This window comes from Neolamprologus brichardi, chromosome 23, assembly GCF_056152115.1.
Source record: "Neolamprologus brichardi isolate AB-2024 chromosome 23, ASM5615211v1, whole genome shotgun sequence".
Classification (NCBI taxonomy): domain Eukaryota; kingdom Metazoa; phylum Chordata; class Actinopteri; order Cichliformes; family Cichlidae; genus Neolamprologus; species Neolamprologus brichardi.
The window spans coordinates 5,965,211-5,981,778 of record NC_142125.1 but is presented as its reverse complement, the minus strand read 5'-3'; the positions used below and the strand labels follow the sequence as shown (position 1 = coordinate 5,981,778).

The following is a 16,568-nucleotide window of genomic DNA, read 5'->3' as shown; positions in this document are numbered from 1 at the left end:
CTGTAAAGCTGCTGGTCATGATATCGGTTTGGATATGTGGTGAGAGGGAAACATGAAGATAAAACCAGGAGATGTCCTTACTGAATCATCAGAGCTGAACAGGTGATGGAGAAACAGGTTTACCTTTTAGGTGACATGAATGAGTTGAAGGGAAGTTATGAACTGTTTCTGAGAAACAAAAAACACCAGGATCCTTTTCTAAGTAGCTGACAGCTGGTAACTGTGCAGGGGCGGGTCTAGCAAAGTTTTGCCAGGGGGCCAGGTAGGGTATTAACAGGGAAAGGGGGGCACAAAGAAATACTTCTCTTTCTTATTCTCATTTAAAATGTCTAGTTTTTTAATAAATAATTATCAGAATCTTACAACCAAAGTTTGTATCTGATGTAAAATCTATAGAAATCATACATATACCAACAAGGCAGTGTACGTTACTGTCACAACAGCGTTTGTGTCACGGTCCTGGGTCGGTTCGACCCAGCATTTTGAGTTTCTTATGTTTTGGTTTATTTTTGCATTATGGATTAGTTTTTATTCTCTGGTGATACTGTTTTGATTATAATTATATTCTGATTCTTTTGTTATCCGATGATGATGATGTTGATGACGATTATTTCTGGTTTAGGTTTTGTTATCTTGCCCTCATGTTTGGTTTAGGTTGCCTGTGCTTATTCTTCTCTGCCCGTATGTCCCTCTGTCTGTCCGTGACATCATTATGCCTGTTTATGAGTCTGTGTCTCTGTCTGTCGTGTGCTTCCTGTTTTATTTTGTAGGTCTGTGTCCTATGTCAGTGCGTTCAGCTTTGTGCTCTCCCTGTCTCGTCAGTGTAATCAGTGTCAGCTGTGCCTCCCAGCTGTTTCCTCTTCGCTCTGTTCACCTCTCGTATTTAGTGTCTGTGTCTTCCCTACTCGGTGTCGCGTCGTTAACGTCTGTTCACCCTCGCTTCCTTTGTGTGTTCCGTTTGCCAGCCAGCCTACCTGCCTAGTTATTCTGTTCTTCCAGTTTAGTTAGTGTTTTTCTGTTCTGCTTCTTACCAGCAATAAAGCTGTGTGTTTTGACTTACTTCCGCCTCAGTGAGTCCTGCATTTTGGGTCCTCTCTTCCTGCCTGCCTACACACAGACATGACAGTTTGTTTTCATTCAAAGGCTTTATGGCTTTTCTTATAATACCTGGTGGGCCGGTCTCTAGTCAAAATGCCCGGGCCAATTTTTCTGGTGTAAAACAGTGGAGGGCTTTGTAGTATAACTCAGGGTACTCTTATTCTTCTTAGTGCAGGTTTCACACATGAGCTTGACTCAAGCTTGACAGTCCTGGAGCTGGCTGACCTCAGATGAATGATGACCATTAATAGAGATATATTAATTCTGTCTACGGTGTACGTGTGATGAGATTTTTGTTTGTGTGAAAGGATATTTCCCTAATGGTGTTTTGGGTTAATCTCATTTGTGTGTGTGTGGGTGTCTCTGTGCGCAGTAGGCCAGCCATGTGCATGTGTTTGCACATACTGTATGTAATGGAATTTCAATCATGGTGAATCTGATTAACATCATTACCAGGCCCATTAATCTTCCTAATGGCTGTGATCCTCTTATTGCAGGGGTGGAGACGTCCATTTTCGAGGCAATTAAACACACTTTTTGGTAATGGTGAGCAAATAGGAGGATCAGTTCTAGGTGGGTGGTACTGTCTTTTCTTGGCATCTGCTCGGGACAGACGGCTGATCCAGAATAGCTTGCTGCTGCTGATCAGGTCTTATTACAACACAAGTGGCTGTGGAGCTTGCCAGAGGGCAAAAACTTAAGAATAAAGAGATGAAGCTTTATGGGGCACCAAAGAAAAACTGAATGGATATTAGCATGGTAATGCTGACTGGCACTAATTAAACTGCTCTATGTGGCCAAATATTTAAGTCCACAATGAACATGAGTGGAAGAGCCAAGGAGCTGTATTTAGCTCTTCAACTGTTTGGCTTCATTTAAAATAGGATTTGCAAACAATTCAGGACAACAGGAAAGGACACCAAACACCATAATTACATACTAAAACAACCACAGCAACACATCTCGGGTTCTCTGTTCATATTACAAATATAGAGCATGATCATTAACTTCTCAGCTGACCACCTGCACACGTGGGTCTGTCATGTGCACTGGATAATGGGATGGATTTACCTGTTACTACCACACACCGAATCTGGCCGTTGGTACTTCGTGGCTTGTGTAGCCACTAGGTAAGTAAGTAAGTAAGTAAGTAAGTAAAACTTTATTTATACACTGACTGCCTGTTTTCAACGGCAGCAAAATCAAGTCCTTTAAGGTCCGTCCACAGCTGAACTATAGAGATATTTAATACTGAGGTATTAAATATCATAAAAGGGAAGGTCAGGTGTCATCTCCAAGTATGATAATAAAGTACAAAAGGAGATATCACTCACTGGCCTCTAAAAGCTTTGTGCAGGAGGCAAAGGCAGCCATCCAAGTGACAGCAGGTTAGGCTATTATTACTAAATCAGTACTATCATTTAAACTGAGCAATGTCTTCTTTAAAAGTGACTGCTGATTACAAGTGTCACCAGATATTTTTGACATATAGCGACGTGAAATAGAAAGCGTGAGGATGCCTATCTAAATCTTCAGATGTCCTCAACACTGAAACATAAGAATCTTCAGTTGAAAAATGGAAGCATTTTATGTTGATGTTACCACAAGTGGACAAGTTTAAGTATCTCAGCGTCTTGTTCACAAATGTGGAAGGTGTAGAGTGGATGATTGACAGACGGACTGGTGTGGCAGTGACTCGGAAACTGTTGATTGTGGTGAACACAGAAAGCGAGCTATCGATTTATATTCCTACCTTCCTCTATGGCCATGACCTCTGGTTAGTGACCAAAAGAACAAGATCGCAGATACAAACAGTGGAAATGAGCTTCGGCCAAAGGGTGTCTGGGCTCAGCCTCAGAGATACGATGAAGAGCTTGGTTATTCGGGAGGAAATCAGCAGAGAGCTACGGCTCCTCTGCATTAGTTCAGTTGGTTTGGACCTCTAAATAGGATGTACTTCCTGGTAGGGATGGGTATTGATAAGATTTTCACGATTCCGATTCCATTTTCGATTCTGTTTAACGATTCGATTCTTTATCGATTCTCTTATCGATTATTTTTTTTTAAAAAAAGGAGAACACTAAGGTCAATTAGCTTAGATCTTTGTTTTATATCTTCTCTTTGAACAAGATAGAAATTTAGGAGTAACATGGCCTTACAAACCCAACAGTGAGATCTTAACAGATCCAACCTACGGCTCTTCAATGGGGTGTCACAGGGTCCCCAGGAAAAAAAATTGTGAATGTAAAATAATAAAATAAATATTCTTCTGTAGCAATTACACAAGAATATCCAATAATGTCCCTGCCTACAATTAAACACATTCACTTTCCGAAAATCGGGGGCATCTGCTGTGGCAAATGGGTGCAAGCCTTTTACCACAAACTTAGTCACTGCTCGGTGACATTCGTCTATCCTGGCCTGAAAGGAGACGCTACCGGTAGACTGCAGCGAGAACTGCCAGCATCTGAGCCTGACTCTGTCTGTCTCATCATGGTCACCTAAATGCACAGTAATGGCAGGTTTTGTAATGAGGCAGATCGCGCTAACATAATATGCACTGTTAGTTGATTATTTACCTGCCGCATTAACGGGAGAGGACGTGCAAACGTTACCGCTGCTGCTGGGTTGAGATTCACGAGTCCGGAGCGGAATTAAAAACACGACATTCATTTAAGGTTATCGCGCGTTTTGTGAGCAAATGCTTTTGCATATTCGTAGTGTTTCCTCCCTTAAATGAAATATCTACTTTGCAAGTATTGCAAGTTGCCCTGTTGTCATCCGTTCTCGTAAAGTATAACCAAACTTTTTAGCGTTTGAGCCGCCATGTTTCCTGCCAGGTAAATGACGCTCCGCAACGTGGTGACGTCATTCGGGGCGACTGGAATCGATAAGGGAATCGTTTGCAAAAATGGCAAACGATTCCAAGGAATTGAATTAGTGGGAACCGGTTCTCAACAAGAACCGGTTTTCGATACCCATCCCTACTTCCTGGGCACCTCCTGGATGCCTCCTAGCTAAAATGCTTCCTGCATGTTGTACTATAAGGAGGCATACGGAGGATAAATTGAAGAAATTATATGTTTTGGCTGGCTTGGAAACACCTCACTGTCCCCTTGAAGGGGATGCCTAGGGAGAAGTAGGTCTTGGCATCTCTGTCCCTGTGACCCAGACTGTGGCAGAAAATGGATGGATGAATGGATGTGGGTATCATAAACTAAGTGGACGGCTATGTTGCAAACAGAACTGCACATAGGCCTCAGCTCCTGACAATGAACATGGTAAACAAGAGGCGGAAACACTAGGGAGGTGCTGTTGTTAGCATTTAGCTCCTGGAATGGCTGTGTCAAAGTTGCTAGAGTCTCATTAACCGAGCTTTCAACTTGGAGATTTTATGTCCACCTAACCTCGGGCATGCTCAAGCGAGCTGTCATCTAACATTGCAGAAAAATAGCAAGACTCAATGGCCCTTGAACGTCCAAATTTGTCTTCCTAACTTTCGTTTTTCTGCAGAGTAACAACATCAGACAGAGCTGCACTCGGTGCCAAATCTGCTATTGTCCCGTTTCTCCTTACTCACCTCTGATGAAGTTCTGCTCAGCCACACTGTGGATACTGGCCAGGTGGCCATTGTGCTCCCTGCAGTCCTTTTCAGCGTCCTCCCAGGTGTGTCTGCGTGTGAAATATCTGTAGCAGTGGCCGTGAAACTTCCTCCATGTGTGCTCGCAGCCTTCGGTGTCTGCGGGTATGTAGGAGGGTAGTGAGAGAAAAGGGGAAGATAATTGAAAAAGACAGTTATTAGTCAATTTAAATCCACATGGGAAGACAAGTGAGATATTTTTAATTGTTAAAACACCCACATGGTGCTGCACGGGAAAGAGGTAGGATGATTTGGGCATCAAGAGAGGGAGACCATCATTAATTTAGTGTTTATGTTTGCATCCACGCACAACATGTTCCTGTTCTGCAGCAAAAAACAAACAAACAAAAAAACCCTACATGGTGTTGCTGTTAGTGCCCTCTGTGACACCTCTCTCTGCCTCCTTCCCTGCATTTCTGGCTCTGCTGGTGTCTTCTCCTCTTTGATTTGCCTCGGACTTTTCATCTACAGCAGAGGCAAGTCGCTGGTGAGACAGCTTAGTCCAGTGAAAGGGCGTTTTAATCTATTCAAATGACAACAATCCTTAGAAATTGCTTCCAGTGTGCAGTGCTCGCTTGGTAATTAAGCCCTGTCACAGCCCTGTCAGCACAGTGTCTGTCCCTCCCTCTTATCCCCACCCCCCCAAACCCTTCCTCCTTCTTTCCCTTCATCTTTCCCATCTATTCTCTCCTCATCTCTCTGGGGGTTAGCTGTGCAACTGTGAGTTTTAATGCGGTGTGTGTTTGGCTTCTCATTTTCTGCTTTGGACTGTGCACGCGCGCATGTGTGTCCGCGAATATACGTGTATAAGTTTAAATGTCATAGTTGATGTGGTTCAGGCTCGATCTGTCAGTTGAGCCACCTCCAGTTTTCCCTCATCCTCACCATCTCTCGTGCCCCTTCCCTCTTTGTGAGGATCAGGGAAATGGCCTCAGCTTCTTCCCCCAACAAATGTGAAGCGACACCAGTAAATTGGGCAGTGCAAATTGGGCCGTATGGGGCCCTGCTTAGTATGCAGAGAGATGCTGTCTTGGCCATGGAAAGAAGAGGCAGAGCAGAGAAGAGAGAAGACAAGAGGAAAGGAGTCCGTAATGAAAGCTTTTCTTTACAGGAATATTAAAGAAGGGCTTCCAAACCTTTGCCTTTTATACTGTTAAGCTCTCTTCCTTTCAGAGTGTTCAGGGACATTGAGGTACTCCGCTGTGAAGTGCAATGACGCAAGTTCACAAAATGCAATGCACTGGGTCACCGTAACACCGCCTCAGGTAGAGCTACGTTTTTTGTCTGAAAGTGAAGTTTGGAAAAACTCTCCTTGAATTAATATAAAAGTCCAAACTTATGAAATACAGAACCATTGTTTCTTTTTTGCTGCTTAATGCATTAGCTGACTCAGAAGATGACAAGTATCTCTTCTGAGTGTTAGAGTGACAAACTTATTGTCAGTCAGCCACAATAATGAGCAAAGTATAAAACGGCTGCACAGTGTGCAAACTCCTACAGTCTACCCACCATGCAACAACATGTTACTGGATATTTGTACTTTAGGCTTAGAAGATCATTTCTTTATCGTGTCTCAAACAATAAACATAGAGCAGTGCTGTGTCATTAAAAAAATAGACAGATGATCATGTTGGCTGAATGCATGTGCACGTGGGGCCAGGAAGAGATGCAGAGAAATGATTAATGACAATAATGTTTGCACACAGTATGTCGGTGAAATTTGTCATGGCAAGTGCCTGTCCAATTATCTTACTCGTTAAAGCCCCGGTGGCACTCTCCACTATTTAAAATTCAACATACATCCACTGGCCTCTTTGACATGCATTCATTCAACCCCTTGCGGGAGGCCTGAAGAAAATCGGTTCCTACATAAAACAAGAAGTCCATTCTCTAAAATGAGTTGTAGTCACACAAAGGTCAGACACATATCTGGGCTGCTAACAATATGTTTTTACTGGGCTGAGTATAAAATGGCGTCAGAGCCCAAAAGCCTCCGTCAAATATCTGATCAGGTTTATCGCGTTGTGTTGACTTACTAATAAAACATGGTCGGTTTTTTAAAGGATTTCATATGGGCAAGGCTGATGTTTTTGAATATTCATCATTTGAAAAAGCCGACCCACTTTGTTCTTATTTCAAAGTCTAGTATGTTGGTTACGGCAATTACGAAAAAAATAAAAAAACATCCAAAATCTTCACAGCAAAGCGCACATGGGTTTAAACACTGGGCAGGATGACTAATGCCTAACCCAAAGCAGATCATCTTTAAGGAAGACTGACTAAAGGAAGCGAGATTTGAGCGTCCACAAGACATGGATCAACATATACTTATTAAAACGAGAAGATTTAGCACTTCCTTACATATGAAATGAGGTTTAAAATGCCAGCTGTTTGATGTGAATCATTAACATACAAAAAACATCTCTATATAAATACATTTTAGTCACAAAAAGTAGAGCAGCGAATCTTCAGACCACTGTTTTCCTTGAGTACTTGCTGGGAGAGTATAATTTAGATACTTGATGATTTATCCTATATTTGAGATAAAAATGGCCTCCTTGTCACACTTTGCAGCATCTTTTTACTATTTATGGGTCTTTAAACTCAACCACTTGTTCAATTTTTTTTTTTTTCAAATGTACAACTTTAAAGTTTTGTGACCGTTTTGATGGCAAAAGCATTGATTAAATCTGTCCACAGAAAGATATATTCACACCTGCAAAAGCACCCCCCCCAACAAGAAATGGATCTATAGCAGCGGTCCCCAATCCCCAGGCCGCAGACCGGTCCGTGAGTCATTTGGTAACTCTCTTGGGTGTGAAAATTTATGGTTTTCAGGGTTTTCATTGGTTGTTATCATTATTTTTTTTATCGTTAACTCAGTTTCACTGGGTCTTTTCCTGTGTGTCATAAATACATCTTCTTTTTTTCTGGTACCGGTACTGGTTTTATTTTGTTGTTTTTATCCGTGACACCTTAAAGGTCGGTCTGTAAAAATATTTTCGGACATAAACCGGCCTGTGGCACAAAAAACGCTGGTCTATAGTATCTCTGGATGCATCAGAGCCCAAAAGCTTCCATCAAATGTCTGATCAGGTTTATCGTCTTGTGATGACTTACTCATAAATCATGGTCATTTTATTAAAATCATCAAGAGGACTGCTTTGCAGATTACCCTGGTTTTGTTTGATATAACGCTGACTTCTGGGCAGTGGTGTAAGATGAGCACACATTTGGCTACTACTGTATTGTAAATGATGTAAATGTGGAGTATCACTTCATTTCTTTTCCTGCTCAAATGTCTCTTGGTAGTCTGGGGAATTAATCTGATGACCTCAAAACGCGCTAATGACATGAAACCCAATTAGCCATTTTAACAGTTTCAGCCTCCTCTGGGCAGCTCACTGGCTCTCTGGTCCGCCCCGCTGCTTCAGAACAAGATGAGCCCGGCTTTAACATCACGTTTGGTTTTATGTGGAGGTTGTTGCTCATTTTAGAATGAATTTGCTTTCACATTATGGGGACTTAGTGCTGCTGGTTCTTTTCCTTTACAAACAAAAAAGATGGTTAAAATGGTTTTGTCTCAACAAGTGAAAACCCTCACATGTAAGCTCAGCTGACACTCTAAGAAACACTATTTAACCTAAAAATATAACTTCCTGGCTATCACTGATGACAAAATAAGAATCTAATGGCTTTTGCTTTTGAGGCATCTTTGAGTGAAATCCACTTTAAAGCTCTTGAGAACAGAAATGTTAAAAATCACTAATGACTGCAACAGAGAGCAAAGGCAAGGGGATAAAGGTGAGAGAACTGAAGTCCATTAACAGCACTCTTCTTGTTACAAAGCATGAAAAGGCATTGGCTGGCAGAGGCAAAAAGAACTTGTTGATTTGCACAGACCAGTTGAAAGTGTTCATAAATCTGTCTGTATATAAAATACAAAGCTATCTCTGTGTCTTTTACTTTCATTCAAAATAAAGATGACTAATGTGGTCGTTTTAAATTTTTTCATGACTCATAAAAAGTTTCATTAAGTATTATGAAGCTCAATAAACTCCAGCAAGATCATACAGTAAAAACAGAAAAAGAAAAAAAGAAGCATAAAACAGCAAAATACCCCCGACAAACATTTGTCTTTAATTCTTGGTTCCCTAAGCCTGCATGTTTATTAGTGATAGGACGCCAATAGCCTCCCCCCCTTAATGCTTGCTTAAATAATCTTCAAAGGAAAAAGAACAGACTGCTCAACCAACAGAAGGCCTGTGTGGAAAAGCTTTTTCATTTGTTTGGATATGGCTATGCTGTTGATGCTGCACCCCTGGCCTCCAGCCAAACAACACAGTTGAATAAGTTGAACCTGGCTCAACTTTTTCTGCAGTGCAACCCAGTGTCATCTATAATCAGCCAAATCCATGCAGCCGCACATCCCTGGTGCATTACTTTGTAACTGTATCTATATTTCTTACCACGTGGGTGAGACCAAATGATAAAAAGTTCCAAAAAGTTGCAAAATGCTGTCACAGAGCTTTCACATGACTGACTATGCAGTATTTTGGTGGCATAAAGCCTACTATATGAATGTTTGATGCAGTATTTTATATACAGTCTATGATGAGCCCTAAGGAAGGAAAGGGATGGATTAGGGATGCTTCGCAGGGGACGTGCTGAATTCTCCAGCCGTCCTTCGTGCAGATAGTACACTTCTGAACACACAAAGTCGATTAGCATTTGCCAGCACAGTGTTATCTTTGGTCTTCTGGGACCAAAAATCAGTCACTGGTGCTGTCATTTCCTCTGCTGACTGCAAACACACTCTTTCACTCTGTCATCACATCCGCTAGCTACCTGCACAAAGTGTTTACCCACATGGCAGCTGGTACATTGTATTACAATCAGGAGTGAGTCCAGTTTGGCTCATGGAAGTGGAGAAAGGGTTGTTATCTACAGGAACAGGGACAGGAGAATCAGGGTAGGTGTCACAAAGAGAGAGACAAAACACACACACGCACACACACACTGACTGACTGACTCACACACATTCTGCTATAGGGTCCACAGTGGGAGTCAGTGAGTATTTAAGGTTACCGTTGCTCCCAATTAGGCATTAACCAGTCATTTTAGAACAGGGGCTTTTCATAGGCTTCTACATAGGCTTGAGAAAAAAAGTGGAGTCTGAGGAGAACGAAAAACGGGAGCTAAGAAAGCAGTGAGCTAAAGTGTGGGAGGGCAGAGAAGAGAGAGACAGAAAAAGAAATCGAAAGTAAAGCAAGACAGAGAGAAAGAAAAAGGAGAGATCAAAAATAAACAGGCATGTTTTCTCCCCCTCAGATCTTCAACCTAGTCTCTGCTGATTTCTTCTCCCACTCGCTGACAGTGAGGCTCAAAGCCAGACATCACATCAACCTCTTCAAATATTTAGACATTATTCAAGTCGTCTTCTTTTTCCCGTTTTCCCTCTGTCAGGAGGAGGGAGACGTAGGGGGTACATTTCAGCGATTAATATTCCCACAGACTTTAGTGAACAGCAGTTAGGAAATAAAAGGCCATACACTTCCAAGTTGACTGATTGGGTCGTTTATCCACATCACCAAGTGATACTTCTGCTGCTACTCGCCTCTTTTAGATCTCCTGAATGATGAAACGCCATGTGCTCACGTTTGCGCGTGTTTGCGTGTGCTGCCATTTTGTGTTCTCCCCGTTTGAGACTTTGAAGGCTGACAGGCCAGTGTTGCCATTTGCAAGAGGGCAGAAGACAGGAGTCCAGAGAGAGAGGGAATGAGTGAGAGAGACGGCGAGAATCTGCTGATAAAGGTGAGAATGTGACGAGAATGTGCCACTGGCTGAGGAATTAATAATGGGCATTATGAGTGCTGCATTGATTAATGGAACATTCTAATAGTGTGATTCTCACAATTAGGAGTAATGGATGTTACAGTAAAAAAAGCTTCAGAGTGCAACATGAATGACTGATGCCAGTCTGAGCGCTCATTCTGCATAATTATCCCATAGATGTGTCTTTGCAGATTGATGCTGATGTAGGAGGCTGAGGTAAAAGAGAGGGCAGCAGGAGCCTTTAGACGGAAAAGGCAACAATTCACACAGCAGGCACACAGCTGGTCCGTTTTATACGTGTGGGCACAGTGTGCACTTAGCATATGATGTTAATATATCGGTGTACATCCATTGTCTGCATCTTTGCCAGTGTTATTCTAAGAGGAGTAGGCCGGTAATGGCTTTAAAGGCTTGCAGCTAATGTAAAGCTTAAGGTAGGTAAACACACCTATAGCAGGTGACAGGTCACATTTTATTACTGTATAATACACTTTAAAAAAAAAGTATGTACTTGATTTTTACATTTTTGCCTGCCCAGGCTGCTGCATCGCAACTAGTTGCCTGCTTAACTAGTGAATTAAACTGGCGCCCACATGCATTAATTAACAAAGTGTAATGTTTTGGGGTTTTGAATCCCTTGAGAATATACAGTAAGTGAGTTTGGGCTTCTGTTGAGTTTCTATTGTTATTCCAAGTGTTTCAGTTCTGTGTTTGTTGGGTTTTGATTTCTTTATTCTGCTACACTGTAAGCTTAATTCTCTGTAAAACCTTTGAGTCCCTGACTCCTGTTTTGCCTTATGTTTATTATGGTCAGGAGTTTCACTTTTGCATCCTGTTTTAGTTAATGTTTTTGTTACTTTTAGTAGCAGCTTAAGTTCCCTCTGTGTTTCTTCTGTTGGCAACAATATCAACCACTTATGTAGGTTATGTTATACAGAGAGATTTACCTCAGAAGTCTAAATCAGACGTTAGTATTCAAATAAACAATGGACACATGTCAATGTTTAAATGAAAGAAGTTATTTGCAACTAAATCACTAGAGAGCTACCACCCCTATCTAAGTTTTTTCTAGTTGTTTAAATTATGAAAATTGCTACCTGACTAGTTGTTAAATCAGGTCAGTTTACCTCTATCCGGTTGTTAAGTCTGACGTCACTAGCCGTGTCTGGGCCTAAACTCCGCTGCAGGTCCATATATCAAACAATCACTGTGGCATTACTGAGAGTTGAAAAACTGTCTAAAGTCTTTCATCTTTAATAAAATGATCAGCGTTCTGCTCTACCAGGTGTAACAATTGAGTTTAACATCCAGACATCCATGAAAATGGAATTTATGACATTTAACTGAGTTAGAAGTTAGCAGGAAGTTAGCTCGCTAGCTTCTATCTAAATACAATATAGCATGTTCTGACTGCGGGGTTTTGGAAACAAATTAAAACGTACAGCTCTGTTATCACTTCCAACATAAATAAAGACAGAAAACTAAACAGCAGTGACGTTTGTAGGGTTACTGAAGTTTGGCTAGCTGGTATATAATGATGTGCTACGTGACCGCTAGCGACACAGCTATGTTAGCATAATATAAACAAGCTAACTTTTTTTCCACTCGATAAAAGTTAACGTGAGTGTTCTCGGTGGTCAAGAACAAATGTAATCTCATGGCAGGATGCTGTAAAAGGACCAAACTTCAGCCAGGAGAACAACTGAGATAATCCATCCACAATACGAAGTTAGTCATTCATATACTGCTGCATGGGCTGGGCTGTAGTTACATCCTAAGGTTTTAAAAACTGAGCTTAAATAAATGATTAGCGGTAATAAAAGCCGAGGGAGGTCAACAGTGATCACTGACTGTTTTAGGAGTTTTTTGAGATTAAATAGAAGAAAATACATAACATTAAACATGTTAACAACACAAAAGCCATATTAAACGCAGACTACTTTAGGCCCGGAAGTAGGATTCGTCACGTCATCACTTAACGACCGGATAGCAAATGTCAACAGCAGTGCTTCACAGTATAGCCTCTTTTCCATTACTACCTATTCGAATCGACTCAGCACAGTTCGCTACAGTTTTCAGGGTTTTTATATTAGGTCATAGTACCTGGTAGCAAGTACTTTTTTAGTACCTGCTTGGCTGAGGCTTCAAGCGATCCAAACAGGTACTAAAATATGACCGACTACATGCCACTGATTGGTTAGTCAGTAGAGTCACTAGATGAGTCATGAGTGTCTTGTTCATGAAAATCAAAACTGCCATTTCTGAAATCCGGCAATGAGGGAAATAGCTACAAAAAAACAACACCATGGTCCCAGAGTCTGACGAAAAGCCACAGACCGAGCAGATATATTCTTGCCTTTACGTCCACCTTTGTGGTAGTGTTTGTGTTGTATATTAATTACGTTGCGGGATGCTCATCCGTGTTGCTATGACAATGACCATTAGGAAATACTAAACCATAATGGAAAACCAGTCAATTCGAGTTGAGTTGTGGCAAGTCAATCCGAGTAGGTACCAATGGAAAAGTCCTTTTTAAGCATTCCAAACTAAAACACTGATTAAAAATATTAGCAAAACGAAAATGTTAAAGACACAGCTTAAAAGAATAAAAAAAAGTAACACATTGGGAAAACCTGAATAACTAACAGTGATTCAAATTGTACACACAAAGATCATCTTAAAAGTTTAGAATATTAATTAGAAATGGTATGTTTTAATCAAGACCTGAGTACTATTATTAAGGTAGATGACCTCATCTTGAGGAGAGGACTTCTAAAAGCTGCTGGTCAACTTACTTTAGCAGATTAACTGTGCTTAGAATTGTAGTTGAATTTCAACATTCTGATCAGCAGCATTTCCAGCAGTAGGAAGCAAAAAGCTCATCCAAACCCAGTGTTTAGACTAGAGAAAGAATAAAACATTGATGTAGCCAACGTGATGTCATTGACTGGTTTTGGACTCTGCCTTTTTAAAGCTTCAATGCTTCTTTTTCTAGAGCCAGAAGTTACCTTATGAAAAGCTAGAATTAGTTAATCAGACATTACTAACAAGTTTGATTAGCCAGCTGCATCCATAAACTGTTCAGGTACAAAGTACAGATATACATATAACTCTACAGTCAAAATAGTTACATCCACTTCAGTGACTCCAATTAGTGAAGGTAAGATGTGCCAATCAATGCTGCCTCTAGTATCCAGGTGAATGAGTTATAATTTTGTTTAATAGAACCCAAAGCCTTTCTTGTACCAGAGTGTAAATGTTTTTTTGAGTGCTGCAAAGCTGAACATTTTAACTTAGGAGGCTACTACTTGGAGTGAACCTCCAGTGGCACATGGAGGAACTGCAGTTTTTGCCACTTCTTTTTAATTAGCTCTTGAAGTTGCCCTTTGTCTTAGACAGAGAAAATTAGCACTGGAAATTTAGTACCGGAGAATCTCTCCTAAAGAGACAGATATTGGAAACCGTGGAGAGCCTGTACAGTGGCCACTGGGTATTTTTAATGAAGTGTCCTAAAACCATTAGCTGTGTCAGCTGGATGTATAAACAGGCATCTGTTTGCTAATCATTTGTTAATCAGCCTCAAATGAACAAAAGAGAGTTTAAGAGAATTGCCAGGAATCACACAGCCAGAAAAATAAAACTCTACAACTGAATTATGACTTCAGCACATTTGTGTTTTAACTACCATCTGAAAAACCACAAAAAACATTTTGGGAAATTGGACCAATAAAAAAACTAAACAAACAACAGATTGGTTATTATTGCGTACAACACAGGAACACAGTGACTGTCAGATGTTTGCGCTGAAGTAGGGGAAGAGACCTGCCATTATGTTCACACTGAAAAGCACCCACCTGGCTCTATCAAAACAAAGATCTTATGATTGCTTTTACAGTGCGGGGAAATAATTGATTTCCTGCTGAATTTCTAAGCTTGCTCACTTACAAGAATATCAACAAAAATCTAGGAAAAAACCCACATTAAATAAAAGTGATAACATTATTTGCACATCAATGAGTGCAAATAAGTATTTTATCCTGTACAACCCACCCAGAAATCAATAAATCCATTGATTACAAATACAGCTGATCTCAGCCTATGTTTCTAAAAACACACCTTTCCCTAATATCTGTTTCTCCCATTCTGATTTCTCCAGCACCATGGGCAAGACCAAAGAGCTGTGAAAGGATGCGATTGAAGACTTGCTCAAAGATGGAATGGGCTACAAGACAATCAGCAGGAAGATTGGGTGAGAAGGTGACAGCTAGGGATGGGTACCGGTATCCGGTGCCATAATGGCACCGGTTCTGACATAAACGGTAGTAACCAGACCGAAAAGCAGCGCACATTTCGGTGCTTTATTTCGGTGCTTTTTTTCCTGAGCTGTGATACACTTTAGATTCTAGCCAATCATTTTACGTTTCCGAGGATAGTAGGCGGGTCCAGGTACGTACGTTCTTTTAGAGCAGACCTACAGATTAAAAATGCCCAAGGCGAAGCGGTCAAAAGTCTGGCTGTACTTCACAGCAAAAGATGCAAACTCAGCAGCCTGCAACAAGTGCTTTAAGCTGATACTGTGATACTGTCAAAGGAAGTAACACCTCAAATCCGATGAAACACCTGGCGACGCATAGCGTTTTTTTTAAAAGCCGAGAAATCTGCCGTATTTGATAGCTTGCTGCGAGACCTCACACCGAGCGCATCTACTGCGGGTGTGGTGCCTGTTATCGGACCCGGAGTTAGCAACATCCCCCAAAAACCCGAAGAGGAGAGTCCTGGCCCCTAGCCCTGCCAGTGTAGCAGAAATGATGACGGATGATGATGGCAGCAGCAGCCGTTCTTCTCTGCGTGAGTAGCTTAATGTTGTTCGTGTGTAATTTACGTTGAGTAGGCTAACCACGTTATTACATTAATGCATGTAAGGTGAACTAGCAAACATCATCATAGCTACATGCGGCTGTCTTCTTGTTTGATGGCAGATACTCCCTTCACCCTGGCCAAAAAGGCTAAAATGACCAAAGAAAAAGTGGAAAACAGTTAAACATGAGAGGTTTGTGTTTTTTCCCATAGCTGCAGAAAAGGCTAACATTGTTATCTTTTTACAAAAAAACAGCTAAACATGTAAGGTTTTTGGACCAATTTTGTGTTCTCCTTTCTTTAAGCAGCAGTTTGAGCACCGTTTAAGCACCGGCACCGTTTCAAAAGCACCGGTTTGGTACTGGTATCGGATAAAACCTAAACGATACCCATCCCTAGTGACAGCTGTCAATTATTTGGAAGTGGAAGAAGTATAAATGACCATAGGGTAAGAATGAGCATGAGAAAGGTGGTGGACAAGCCCAGAACTACATGGGAGGAGTTTGTAAAAGATCTGAAGGCAGTTGGCATCACAGTTGCCAAGAACACCATTGGTAGCACACTACACTGTAATGGATTGAAATCTTGCAACACCCACAAGGTCCTCCTGTCTGTGTTAAGTTTGCCAGTGAACATCTAAATGGTTCAAAGAGGCTTGGGGAAAAGATGAAACTATAATCTAACTCTTTAGCATCAACTCGACTCATCGAGGAAGAAAAATGCTGAGTATGACCCAGAGAACACAGCGAAGCACTGAGATGAATTCTCTCTTAATTAAAATGTAACTATGATAAAATATGATTGTTCATTACATTATAAGAGAGAAAACTTACAAATTCAGCAGGGGATCAAATAATGACTTCCCCCATTAAAACCAAATTAGTTAATAAAATGCATTACTTGAAAGTAGTACCCCCAAGTGACTGGTTCTGTGTTATTACTCAAAGGTAGTGCTGTGTGAAGAGGTACAAACCTGGAACCTGCATCTGTGGTTGAAATTCAAGGTAAATTCCTATGTGGAAAACTTTTTGTGCTGAAAATGAACTCTGAGATAGCAACAAATGAAAGACAAAAGAGATTGTAATACTGCAAGGCAGGCTTCAGAACTTCAATATCAGAGTACAATTTTCTTGGGAAT

General features: G+C 41.1%; 1 protein-coding gene across 5 annotated transcripts in view; it reads right to left on the bottom strand.

The window, feature by feature from the left end:
• The window catches only part of ncanb (neurocan b), a 193,345-nt gene that overhangs the window by 23,848 nt on the left and 152,929 nt on the right, over positions 1-16,568 (bottom strand). For all 5 annotated transcript variants that reach the window (XR_015717167.1, XR_015717165.1, XR_015717166.1 and 2 more), the window contains one exon: positions 4,679-4,837. Coding sequence is in view for 1 of the 5 variants with exons in the window: in XM_087835674.1 (XP_087691800.1) it covers positions 4,679-4,837 (159 nt within the window). In the remaining 4 variants the exon portion in view is untranslated. The remainder of the gene's footprint in view (positions 1-4,678; positions 4,838-16,568) is intronic.